The sequence below is a fragment of the Amblyomma mixtum genome, chromosome 3 (genome assembly GCF_055824585.1).
Source record: "Amblyomma mixtum isolate Tamu chromosome 3, ASM5582458v1, whole genome shotgun sequence".
In the NCBI taxonomy this organism is placed as follows: Eukaryota; Metazoa; Arthropoda; class Arachnida; order Ixodida; family Ixodidae; genus Amblyomma; species Amblyomma mixtum.
The window spans coordinates 194504855-194518399 of record NC_143014.1 but is presented as its reverse complement, the minus strand read 5'-3'; the positions used below and the strand labels follow the sequence as shown (position 1 = coordinate 194518399).

Sequence of the window (13545 nt, the reverse complement as noted above, 5' to 3'; positions counted from 1 at the left end):
GAAAAATATTAATAGTCCTCTATGCTCCTTGTTTTCGGTGACTGTTGGGATTCCTTATGTGTCTATATGTTCATAAATGACGTTAAGAGAATCGCCGGAAATAAAAAAAAAATTTTGCAGCAACGTTCCGGCCGAACTACCGTCATTTTATCTATTGGGTAGCCGCAACAATCTGGCTTACCTTGTCCCATTTCCTGCTTTAGCATTGTGCCTGAGGACGCAACCACCAGCTTAAACAACCGGAACAATTGTAATGCAAAATTCTGCATAATGCAAGGTAATGCGAGATGAAACAAAATCCGTCTTGTCAGTGTCTCCTCGATTGGCTCTAAGAACAAGGGCATTTTAGTTCAGAAAAAGAGAACGTTAGTATCCGGTGACTGTGTTTATTTTATTTTTCTTTCTTGTCGATTTGCCTCTTTGCTTGGGCCCTAAAACTTTATTTCTGTTCGGCGCATTCCAAGTCGGGTCGCGTACCCTCCATCACGTTTCCGCGTCGAGCACAGCCAAGTAGAGCAAAAGAAATTTGGTGCTGCTTCGTGCCATGATCATCAGCCCAACTGCGCCCACTGCGGGACAAAGGCCTCTCCCATATCTCTACAATTAATCCTGTCCTGTGCCATCTGCGGCCACCGTATCCTCGCAAACTTCTTAATCTCATCTGCCCACCTAACTTTCTGCCGCCACCTGCAGCGCTTGCTTTTTCCTGAAATCCAATCCTGCTATACTTAACGACCATCGGTTATCTTGCCTTCGCATTACATTCCCTGCCCACCCCCATTTGGTCTTGATTTCAACTAAGATGTTTTTAACTCGCGTTTGTTAGCTGATCCACTCTGTTCTTTTCCTGTCTTTTGATGTTGCACCTATCATTTTCCTTTTCATGAATCGCTGCGCTGTCCTGACTTGAAGTTAAACCCTTTTTGTTACCCTCCTCGTTTCTGCCCCATAGCTGAGTACCGGTAAGATATTGCTGTTCTATACTTTTCACTCGAGGAATGCTGGTAAATTGCTTTTCATGATCTAAGGGCACCTGCGAAATTAACTACGCCCCATTCTTATTCTCCTAGTAATTCCTTTTGTCGTTCGGAGCTGCACTCATTACTTGCCCTAACTAAGTGCATTCTCTCAGGACTTCAACGCTTCGCTGCTTGTTGTAAACTGCTGTTTCTTTCCGAGGCTGTTGGAGATAGCTTTAGTTTCCTGCATATTAATTTTTAGAACCACAGTTATGTCTTGCTTGTCTAAGTTATTCATTGTGCTTTGAAATTCGCCCTCTGAGTTATTTAGCAAGGCAATCTCCTCGGCGAATTGCTGACTACTAAGGTATTCTCCATTGACTCTTATCTCCAATTCTTCCACATCGAGATGTCTGAATACCTCCTGTAAACACGCAGTGAATAGGGAAAGATCGTGTCTCTTTTCCTGACACCCTTACTTATTGGGATTTATTGCTTTCTCTATGGAGGACTATCGTGGCTGTGCAGCCGCTATAGATATTTTCGAGTCCTTTTACATATGCCTCTTATACACCCTGGTTCCGTATGCCTGCATGGCTGCTGAGATTTTGACTGAATCAAATGTTTTCTCGTAATCTATGAAGGCTGCATACAGGGGCTGGATATCTGCGAATATAGTGGATATGGTCGATTGTCGAGTAGCTTCTGTGAAGGCCAGCCTGGTCCTTCGGGTTATTGAAGTCGAAGGTTGCCCTGATGCTATTAGCGATTACCACAGTAAATGCCTTGTAGGCAACGGACAGTAAGCTGATCGGTCTGTAATTTTTCAAGTGTCTGACGTCCGGTTTGTAGTAGATAAAGAAAATATTAGCGTCTTTCCAAGATTCCGGCACTTGCGAGGTCGTGAGACATTGCGTATACAAGGTGGCCAGTTTTTCTAGCACAATCTCTCCATTGTCCATCAACATATCTGCAGTTACCTGACACCCCCATCCAGAAATGCCAAGACATTTTTTTCGGGGACTAAAACAAAAAATTGCACCGTAAATCAAGAAAGTATGAGACATACTGTCAGCAAGTTGCCGATCTAATCGGTCCAAGTTGGGAAACGGGCTGTCATTAAACAAAACACTACTTCATGGTTCCCTAGTATCCACGTCATGGCGCTTACGAGCAGTAACTGGACCTGAAGGAAACGACAAGACAAAGAAAAGACTGTGCTCGAAAGATCGTTTTACGAAAGAAAAATAGCAAGAATGTAGCAAATGCGCACTACGAAACTCCGAATCACAAGACTAGACAACGGCCGTGCCCTACTTTGTCCGAACTCTCACGCTTCTCAGGCGACTCACGGGAGCGTGTCGCGCATAAGCGTGGAAGCATACGGCGGTCTTCCAGGAGATATGCCATGAGAAGGGTACAGCAATGGAGGCGATGCCGAGCCCCTACCCCCCTCCCCTTTCCTCCTCTTCCTTTTCTTTCCCTAGACATTCCCTCACAAATGGTCCCCGCACTTTTTCTTACCGTTGGTCTCAGCCAGCTGCAAGAGCAAATTGCGCATGACCCTCCTGGAGCGAGTGACCAGTGGGTGCGGCGAGAAAAGGAACGAGGTTGCCGGGGGCCTGGGCTTCTGAGCGGCAAAGCCCATTTGCGTCCCTGGCGGAAGGTCTCCGAAATGCTAGCACAATGTCTTCCATAACAAAGGGCACAACAAATGGTCCATGTGCACTCCGTGGACAGTTTAACGACAGCACTATCGTCAGCGTACCGGCGCTTACGGAACGAGCCGAACGCATCGCGTTATGTTTGCTTGCCCCACAAAAGCCTCACTAAGTCGCGTGCGGGAGCTCTCTCTGATAATGGCACAGCGGAGGTCTTTAAGGCTCGCGAAGGGAAGATAAAAAGCCGAAACTAAAACAGCCCAAAAGTCAGAGGACGTTGATGTTCAGAAAAGCGCCCTCTTGTACTTTAAGCACGCGTCCGTTCGGCAATAAGCGAACTCTATTGTTGGGGCTTGCTTTCTTTTGTTCTCAACGAAAGGCACTTTAAGAAGAAAATTGGTCCGCTATGGTACTTACAGAGTTCGCCATTGTCCCGTTTTGTCGGTACTCATCGGTCCCACAAGAAATATGTCAACATGGAGGTGCTGGCAGCCACTTTCTAAGTGTCATTTTTCATATATTTTCTAATTTAAAACACAGAAAGCGCTATTTTTTTAGTACTTTTGTGTAAAAAAGTCGCATATAGCTGCACTAGCTTCACTGTAATTTAATGTGTCTTGCGGGCACTAATCGCTTCTCGATTATAGCCGCTTAGCTATGCCATGCGGTCGCTTCAGCACGGCATTTCAAGTGTTCCTACAGCTGTACTATTTTTTCTTCTCCTGTGCTTCCGGCTCCAGTTTTCTGCAGACTAACCAGACGAATATGGGTTGACCCTAAGTTCATTTAAAGTCTAGTTTTAATCCGTATCGCCGTATCTGTGGCCAGCTTCACTTCCAAACACTAAAATTACAGGCTACAGTCCGAACTTGTTCCGAACTTACAGTTGCTTGAACGCCAGTAAGGTCCCGCAAACTTTTGCGAACATTTATAATGTTTGGATTGAAAATATATGGTTTATACCTATTTTTCTATTCTATGTTTTGTGCGCGCCGTTTGGACTTCATAATAAATAAAACATCAAGCCCGAAGAAGTATTTTAATCACAGAAAAGGCTATATGTTACGAGGTTCTCTTAGACAGAAATTTTCGATGCTTTACCCTGTGTAGAATACTGCAGCATAAAGAACGCTGAGGTTCCGTGCCTACCAGGAACTTGGAGACAAATAGAGCAAGGTGTGGAAAGCAATCGATAAAACAGCAGGGTAGTGATTTTATTCTGTCTGCGTGTAGATTGAGTAGAACAGCACAGGAAGAAAATTGGTGTTTACTGAGACGATGCGGTGATATGTTTGTCGATGCTAGATGCGTGTCCCACCAGGCATCGGATCCAGGAGCACCGCCGCAATGCCGAAGGAGGAAGGAAACGTGGGCCGGAGACGGGGAGTAGGGGAAGTGAAGGAAAACTGTATTCACATATTTACATTATTTACAAGAGCGGGACTGAGAATGGCTCTCAGTGGAAGGGGAACGTCTTCGTCAACCGTAGTCGACTGGAGCTAGCAGGCTTCTCGGCCACACTCACGGCCGAGTTAAATATCGTCCGGTTTCCCCAGATCCCTGGCTGGGGAATAATGGTCGACGAGCACTGTCCAATCCGATGGACCGAAGGGGACGTTCTTGTCACCACCCACGGCTGGGCAGGTGCGAGCTTTTCCACTCTAACGCAGCTGGGTCGATGAGAGGGGGAGAATGCTGACTCAACCAGCCCAGCGGGAAAGGAACCTCCCGAAGTCTTCCAGCAGGGGAATGAACTTGCCTCCCCGCCGATTTCCCAGAACGCGAGTCGGGGACACAGAATTCTTCAATTATCCGCCAGCGTGACCGGCGCCGCCAAGTCGCCTCCGCATTCACGGTGGTTGCTCGGACAAAAGCTCCTGGGCCTCGCCTGCCTTCGTCGCCGCTATAGTGGTCATCTCCGCTGTGGTCGCTGGGGTTTCTGCTGACAATGGCCCTCGACATTCTTGCTACACTAATCCGCTGAGGCTCGGAGGGGCATTCCAAACATCCCACTTCCCATGGTCGTCGCGGGGTTGTCGACCTTGGTGATTGTTCACGGTAGCTGTTTGATCGGGCCACGTGGTCCGAAGTACGGCTACAACAGCAGGCCTCGATGAATGTTCACGATAGCGGCTTGATCGGGCCCACGTGGTCCGAATTACGGTTACAACAGCAGGCCTCGATGAATGTTCACGGTAGCGGCTTGATCGGGCCCACGTGGTCCGAAGTACGGTTACAACAGCACGTCCGCCGCCCGAAGAGGTCTCGTAGTGGTTGCAGCCAACGCTGCTGCGCGCAGAGACCTGGAGTTGTGTCCGTTCGGCTTTTGGTCACAGCTGGGCCCAAAGGTTCTTCCTGCTTCGTTGACAGCTGTAACGAGCTCAACCAGCAAGGTACACAGCCCAACCAGCAGAAAGCGCCAAACCGACTTTAAGAACTGCCAAGCTGTTTTCGGTCGACAAAGTCTGTTTAGAAAAAATGAGCTGTCGCGTGAAATTTACGTCCTCCTCCGAAAGTTTCCAAGTTTGACCAAACCAGAATACACAGAGCTTGATTAGTCAAAAGGGAAAAATTTTCTAAAATTTTGGGGGGTGCCGTAGCACGGTGTATGTCACAGAAAGCCACCGCCCGTGAGAGCACAAAGGGAAGGTGGAGCTGCTGAACACACATACAAACAGACAAAAATGATTCCCGCTAAAGCAAAAAAAAAAACAAAATACAAATTTGCATAGCGGATTAACATCTGGGGAGTCAGGAAAGGGCATTACACGGGAAAGCTTCGGCTGAGGCCAACAGCGTTGCCGTTATCTCTTACGTTTCTGCAACGCATGTGAACTGAGTCCCGCAATGCCAAGCTCCAAAATTTCGCTCTCCTCTTTGTACACGAGAGATATATGAGCAAAAGACAAAAAACAAGCATTAAACTCAACATGAGATTATGCGTCATATCCGCCCCTTGCGCGGCCGCGGTCCGACAGCCGCTTTAGCAGATGAGACATTACATAATGCTAGGAATTTCAGCTTGCATTTCTGTACAGGGGAGTTAAATGAACAAAAGAAACAAGCATTCAACTCAAGACGGGATTATTCCTCGAATCCGTCTGCAAACGGCGTTGCAATCAGCGGAATTTACTGCTTCCTATTTTTCAGCCGCCCCCTGCGCGGCCGCGGTCCGATTGCTGCTCTAGCAGGTGCAACAGGACACAAGGCTAGGAATTTCAGCTTGGGACCCTTAACTGTTTCTCGTCCAAGTCTCGCGGTTCTGAAGTTTGGCTGACGCTCAGAAAGCAGAATGCGAGAAGGGAACGGACGAGTGCGAATGCCGTGCCAGCGTATCCGTCTCTCTCGGATCGGGTTCGCGCGTTGCGTTCTCTTGGCTTGTGTTCCCACGAGGCGGGTGCGAACTCTTGAGCACCGAGGTGCCAAATTGGGGTGGCTACGCGGTTCGGATTTTAGTCGAGCATTCAACAAGAGCCGCACTTTCCCCTTGATTAACTCTTCCCGTTTGGCCACCTCTATACGCTGCCGCTCCGTGGAAACCCTCGCTGTTGGTTTGCGGGGCGCGTCACTAGCCATCGCGGAACCGTCACAGGCAAAGTCGCTGGCGTTCGCCTCATCATCAGTTTGTAAAATTGCCTGCTCTAGCTCACCACCGTGAGAATTTATCAGGCTTACTGGGTCATGTTTGCCCTCTTCACCCGCGTGCTCTGCTGGCGCTGTGAATCCTGGAGCCTTCGAAATGGTAAGGACCTGCGCAGCATCATCTCCAAAACAAAGGCCTTTTTCTTTGGGCAGCATATCCAAGCGATTTGAGAAAATCGAGGGATACTGCAAAGGCAGGTTTTGGGAGACGGCTGCCTTGGTCAGACGCAGCTCGAGGGGGCTCTCGATCGCGACGCGGGCAGTAAGTTGGTCGTGTTCGATACCTTTCCTATCCTTATACTGGCGGTACAGCAGGCCAGAACGGAGCTGGAAAGGTATGTTCTTCCGTGACACACCTATGTCACTTTGGGGACTCAAGTTGCGTAGAGATTGGTCTTTCTCTTGCTCAGCGGTGAACGTTTCTCTGTCCACACGAAGGAGTTCGAGAAAGCCATCCGAGTGGGGTAACACAAGATTGGAATTCAATTCCTCACCTAGCTCCAGGTCATCACTTGCGCCTGCTTCGGAAGACTCACTACAGCTTGCACTACTATCGGTGCTCTTTATCCCTGTGCTAGAAGTGAGTAAGTCCTGGGCTGGCTCGTCATTAGGTAGCGCGGAGCCGTCACAGCTTAAATCGCCGGCGTTCGTCTCATCGTCTGTCTGTAACAAAGCCTGCTCTAGCTCATCACCGTGAGAATTTACAGGCTTCGGGCTTACAGGTTGAGGTTTGCCCTGTTCAACCACGTGCTCTGCTGGCGCCGCGACCTCACGAGCCTTCGAAATGGTAAGGACCTGCGCAGCACTATCTCCAAAACAAAGGCCTTTTTCTTTGGGCAGCATATCCAAGCGATTTGAGAAAATCGAGGGATGCTGCTTAGGCAGGTTTTGGGAGACGGCTGCCTCGGTCAGACGCACCCCGAGCGGGCTCTCTATCGTGACGCGGGCAATGGGCAAAGACACACTAGTTTCAGTGGGGCATAACTCATTTTCGGGTGTTCGGTCGCGAGCGGCTGTCGTTCCCATATCGCTGAACTGATCTTTGTTTCCAAGCAGCGATGAGGCGCATTCCTCGCTTACAGTAGAACTTTCATCTGTCGCTTTCAGCGCGCGACTGCTTTCTGGAGGGCTACATCTCGGCGCTGCGCCTACACCTTTCTGGGTTGCAAGTGCAATCTCTGCGGCATCCCGCTTTTCAGCCAACGCTGCGCTTTGGCTTGGAGCGCCATAGTCGCTGTCATGTGACTGACAACGACGCTCTGTGCCGCAGATGATCGCGTCAACTTCCCGACTGCCACTGTTCTTCTGAGCAACTACATTGTGCGTAGCTGACCAAGCGAGGCTCTTTGGCTGGTCACTGACGCACTGATGGGAGCGCTGCCCGCTGCTATCGCTTCGGCTTTTAGACTCGGTCTGTACACGAATTCCGAAGTATCGGTAGAGGGCACTTTTCGCTTTGTCGTAGTTGCTGGCATCCTCATCGGACAGTCGCGCTAATACGGCGCTGACATCGCAAGGAAGGATGGCCAGCAACATCATTGACCATTCGCCCTGATCTAGCTCCTCCTCCGTACATATGTGTTCAAAATTCGCGAGGAAAGTTCTGAAGCTCTCGCCTCTCCGAAAAGTCCGCAACCGATCTCGCGCCCTTCGCCGTCTAAGAAACTGAGTCTTACGTGTGAGCTCCTGCTGCTCTCGTTCACGTAGTTCCTCGAGCTCAGCGCGTCTCTTACGGCATTGCTCCTGCCATTCTTTTTCAACCCTGTCGGCCTCCTTTTTAGCGGCTTCCTTGCGGTAAAGGCGTTCTTTTTCAATCCTGTCGGCCTCCTCCTTGCGTTCCTTTTCAACCCTGTCGGCCTCCTCCTTAGCGTTCCTGATTCCCTCCTGAATGACTTCCCAGGTCTCCCAAATTTTGTCATCCTCAGCACCACATTCCCTAATAGCCCCAATCAGCTGCGGCTTTCTGTGACTCTTCCTGGCCTCAATACCCAGCTTTTCACACAGCAACATCAACTCTGGCTTCTTTAGCTTGCTCAAATCCATGGCAATTCCCGAACGAGGACTTTCAAAAATAAGCTGCTACGTGAAATGCTTAAGCGAGCACGTGCAGAAAACAATCTACAGGAAGTGATAAATTTCCAGAGTTATCAAGCCTGGCAGATTCTTAAGGAAAGTCAAGCGCTCACCACTGCTGAAGCCAGGACCAAGCGTGGAAGATCCCGCCGCTGCCAACCAGTTGATATGTTTGTCGATGCTAGATGCGTGTCCCACCAGGCATCGGATCCAGGAGCACCGCCGCAATGCCGAAGGAGGAAGGAAACGTGGGCCGGAGACGGGGAGTAGGGGAAGTGAAGGAAAACTGTATTCACATATTTACATTATTTACAAGAGCGGGACTGAGAATGGCTCTCAGTGGAAGGGGAACGTCTTCGTCAACCGTAGTCGACTGGAGCTAGCAGGCTTCTCGGCCACACTCACGGCCGAGTTAAATATCGTCCGGTTTCCCCAGATCCCTGGCTGGGGAATAATGGTCGACGAGCACTGTCCAATCCGATGGACCGAAGGGGACGTTCTTGTCACCACCCACGGCTGGGCAGGTGCGAGCTTTTCCACTCTAACGCAGCTGGGTCGATGAGAGGGGGAGAATGCTGACTCAACCAGCCCAGCGGGAAAGGAACCTCCCGAAGTCTTCCAGCAGGGGAATGAACTTGCCTCCCCGCCGATTTCCCAGAACGCGAGTCGGGGACACAGAATTCTTCAATTATCCGCCAGCGTGACCGGCGCCGCCAAGTCGCCTCCGCATTCACGGTGGTTGCTCGGACAAAAGCTCCTGGGCCTCGCCTGCCTTCGTCGCCGCTATAGTGGTCATCTCCGCTGTGGTCGCTGGGGTTTCTGCTGACAATGGCCCTCGACATTCTTGCTACACTAATCCGCTGAGGCTCGGAGGGGCATTCCAAACATCCCACTTCCCATGGTCGTCGCGGGGTTGTCGACCTTGGTGATTGTTCACGGTAGCTGTTTGATCGGGCCACGTGGTCCGAAGTACGGCTACAACAGCAGGCCTCGATGAATGTTCACGATAGCGGCTTGATCGGGCCCACGTGGTCCGAATTACGGTTACAACAGCAGGCCTCGATGAATGTTCACGGTAGCGGCTTGATCGGGCCCACGTGGTCCGAAGTACGGTTACAACAGCGGTCATAGTATCGGTGGTCGATGTCGGAAGCAATAGAATAACGGCCGATAAAGAATTCCTTTCTCGCTGGAAATGAAGGTAAAGTTTTTGAAATGCGCCGAAACCAGGATGTCCTCCAGTGGCCTATATTGCTTTTAAAATCTGTTGTTCGTTAAAATAAAACGTGTTTGCTCTGAGGTATATAAAGAAATAAAAGTGGGTCTGCAGCATTGTAGGTGTGCAAAGTATCTGAGAAATTAATATATAGCTGTCCGAAATGCCGACAGTGATGCACGGTCAGCCCTACGGTATTTCATAGACAGTACAATCTATTTACGTGATGTGGTTGAAGCTAGAAACGACTCATTTGATTCGTTGCCTTTGTTGAATGAATTTGCTTCTTTGAAGCCATTTTAACTTGAAACGCCGGACTTCAAGCGGCCATGAAATTGTTCAACGTATTGCTGTTTTGCACTTCAGTGAAAAATACAGCAGCCTGTGATTCTATTCCAAAAGTTTGAGTGCGCCAGACTTGCTGTATATTACAAAAAAAGATGTGATCGAAATCGGGATCGGGAAATCTCCCACCAACAGCGACCGCCATATTTAAATTCTTGCGTGTCGTCACGAGAGCATGCACGCTGCTGTGTCGTCTGCATACCGCGGTTACGAGCATATGGTTTCTCAATATTGCCTAGAGGGAAAGATGGCGGCGCTGCAGTTCATCCACCATGAGAGGCGCAGGAATGCCGGGAACATGAAGTTTCGTATTTGGCTTGGCTATTGTTTTGGCATGAAACTTGGATTCAGCCGTAACAATACGACTCTTCTCAAGACAAACTTAGAAGAAATGCGGCGAAGGTTTCTATACCAGCCTAACACAAAACTGTAACAGACGTTAAATTTATTGAAGTGAAAAACGCACTACTGAAATAACACATAGGAGAGCATTGCGGTCCCGCTACCAACTGGTTTCATTGTTTCGTTCGCGTCAACTTATCTTTGCAATGAACCGTGGTATAGGAAAAAAAGAGGACTCAATATGGCCGGGAGACCAAAGAATGTGTGCGCCGCATCAAGATTATTTGACGTTACTTTGACTATTTCCTTACTTTTGTATCCATGAGAACTAAAAGTAATTTATGCGTACTTGCATTATTTTTCGGAAGTAATTGTAATGTAACGTCATTACTTAAGCAGAGCAGTGGACCTGTTGATATGGCATATCAAAGAAGAAAACCAGCCAAAAAAGTGCCCAGGCTTAGCTTGGTTAAGCCAAGAATGCGTTGCATATTGCGCGGTCTTTTTGCGCGAGGTATTGCTTGGCGGCACTCGATTTTCTCAGCAGCTTTTCCTCCGTGACGTATGGATGGATGGATGGATAGGAGCGCCCCCTTTGAAACGGGGTGGTGGCAACCGCCACCATGCTCAGCCGTCTTGTTTTCGTTTTTTTTTTTCTTTTTTTTTGTTTTTTTTTTCACGTGGTTTGGTGACGTCACGTCACGTGGTTTGGTGGCTGCCCGGCCGCGCCCAAGGGCTGAACTGAGTGACTGCAATATGCTACGCATAAAAGACGAACACACAAGAAGAGAACACCTTTGTCTTGCCTTTGTCCTGTTTTGTTCTCTCCTTGTGTGTTCGACTTTTTTGGCTGGTTTTCTTCTTTGACATGTCATTAATTTCTTCCTAGCAGGAATTGGTAGTGTAATTCAATTAGTGCGATTTGATAAAAGTAATTTGTAATGTAACTTATTTGCTTTCCGAAAGGAATTTTGCCATATATGCTGCATACACACCTATACGTAAACAACAGTAGCGCTGGGGCGCCGTCGTGATAATCACCGTATTCCAGATGGGAATTTCATCGCGGTCGCACAGCAAATGCTAAATGGTGTACTGTTTCTTCGGAGCACTCATTCAGCGTATACACGAGTTGTCCGCTAAAATGCAGCAGAAAAATAGATAGCAGCACATAGCCCCGGGAGCGGGAGCACTTTGTGCACGTGCCTGCGGGCGAGGTGAAATGAACACAGCGGCGGCTATTGGTTGGTACAAAAAGGTTTTACCAGATTGACATGCACGCCCACACAGCTTCTCAAGCATGCATGCACAGAGGAAGCCGTCGCACTCGGCAGTGCTCTCTGCACCTTTCGTGCCGCGAGTTTTACTCCTGCGTTGCTTTGTGCTAATTTCGGCTTTTAATTATTGAGCCGACGGAGAAGCAGGTAAGAGCTTGGAAGTCAGCAACGCAACGCCACGCCCTTCGGGGCGCAAATCGGCGGAAGCAGATACGGGACTTGCCTCTCTTCAGAGCCTGGAGCACTTGGCTGCTAAAAGGAGATCGCACCTATAGCATAAGAATAATATGCTTATAAGTGTACCCTTTAATATTACAACACCAGCCCATCGGTTTTGGCTTCCTTGACAATCTCAAGACGGGAGCCACGAATAAGCATCTTTTGGCGCATGATAGCCTTAGATGCTTATGCGCCACTAAACCCAACACAACGCAACGAATAAACGGGCCCACTTCTACTAGGATCACTAAGCTCGCGTAGTGCGCTGAAGGCTTCCGAAAAGAAAAGATGGAAGTGAGTTTTATTTCGCTTAACTGGAAAAAAAATCTTTCCGAGTGGCTACCGTACACGGCGTGCATGAATGCTGTCAAATGCGGTTCACAGCGCATACCAGACGACGCGGGAAGGGCAGGGACGATGCCTGCCCTTGTGACGTCAGCGATCAACGGTTGCCATACCAGGAAGCTGTTTTCAAACGAAACGAAAAATATTGATTTCAAAAATATCTACCACACAGATTTAACTCTTATTTTGATTAACTCTAGTTTGACATTTGGAGAATAAAATGCAATAAGCGATTTATGTTCAAAAATTGGCGGCCATGGCCCCTTTGAGAATCTTGGAGGGTTTTTCACTTTCTTGGGTATTCATTTTTGAAGTGTTGTTATTTATCGCCGAATCTGCATTAAAAAAAAAGTCCAGGAGAGTGTTTTCGTATGACGAAAGGGCGATGTGCAAATGTGATTCACACAAGTGCAATTCTCTTCTTGTCGCACGGAGCGGTGCACTACCTGATTACTGAGATCGTTTCCCTGTGCCTGTCCTGTTGTGCAGGTGCTAGCGTTCACTCTGCTCGGATGGACAAGTGCCAGCGAGCCTGTACCAAGTCCCGCTGCACCGTATCCAGCTTCCGGAACCACCACAGCTGTCCGGTCCCATGCGGCAGCGGCGTCAAGTCCCTGGTCGAGCGTCAGCGCTCCTACCAGGGTTGTTCGGAGCCTGGCCGACCAGCCAGCTGGGCTGTCGGACGACTGGTCTACTCGGCTCAACGCGGCCGCGCGTCGCCCGCTGACCAGCCGCGAGCCGCCGACGACGACGGCGCCGAGCGTCGAGGTGACGACGAGTCCTGCCTCCAGTGCCAGCACTGCCACCACCACAGAACCGGCGAGCCAGCGTTCGGCGGCCCAGGGGCCAACGGAAACGTACCCTGAGCAGCACGCCTCCGCGAGGCGCGTGGTGGTACGCAGGAAACTTCTCTTGCCTGACAGCACCATCGCGCCCCTTGAATCGCACGCGAGCTCAGTCGTCTACGAGGCTTCGCAGGAGCGCCCCCGAAAAGTGGCGTATCACGGCAGCACCGAAGCAGCCAGCTCCCCCGAGGTGCGCGTCTACTCGTCGGCCTTCAGTGAAAAAACGGTCGCCCCCCGCGAGAAACAGGGTAACCAGGTGTCGCCGCGACCGGCGCGCGAACCCCATTCGCGAGCGTTCCCGCGCACCATCACCATCCCCTACCGAGTTCCGCAACGCGCCGTCCTGTCTCCTAGCCCAGTGAGAAACAGCCATATCAAAGAATCATCTCCCCTCAAGCAGAAGGGGACTGCGGCCCCTGGAGCCAATGACATCATCGTCCGCCTTCCGGACTCCCTCCAAGTCCCACCCAGACTGGTTCTTACGCCTTTGGCCATACGCACTGCGAAGCACAGCGCACCTCCCCGCGACCACAGGCGGGCGTCACTCAGCGAGCCTCCACGTTCACCGCCAATTTCTTACCGACGTGATCCCCACACTGGCATTCGGGGCCACAGCGAAGG

General features: G+C 50.0%; 1 protein-coding gene across 1 annotated transcript in view; it reads left to right on the top strand.

Moving 5' to 3' along the window:
• LOC149353172 (QRFP-like peptide receptor) overlaps positions 1 to 13071 on the top strand; it is a 577596-nt gene extending 564525 nt beyond the window's left edge. Inside the window, exon 6 of the mRNA XM_089577297.1 lies at positions 12569 to 13071. Within this exon, the coding sequence (XP_089433423.1) occupies positions 12569 to 12945 (377 nt within the window). The 3' untranslated portion in view covers positions 12946 to 13071. The remainder of the gene's footprint in view (positions 1 to 12568) is intronic.
• The last annotated feature ends 474 nt before the right edge of the window (positions 13072 to 13545 follow it).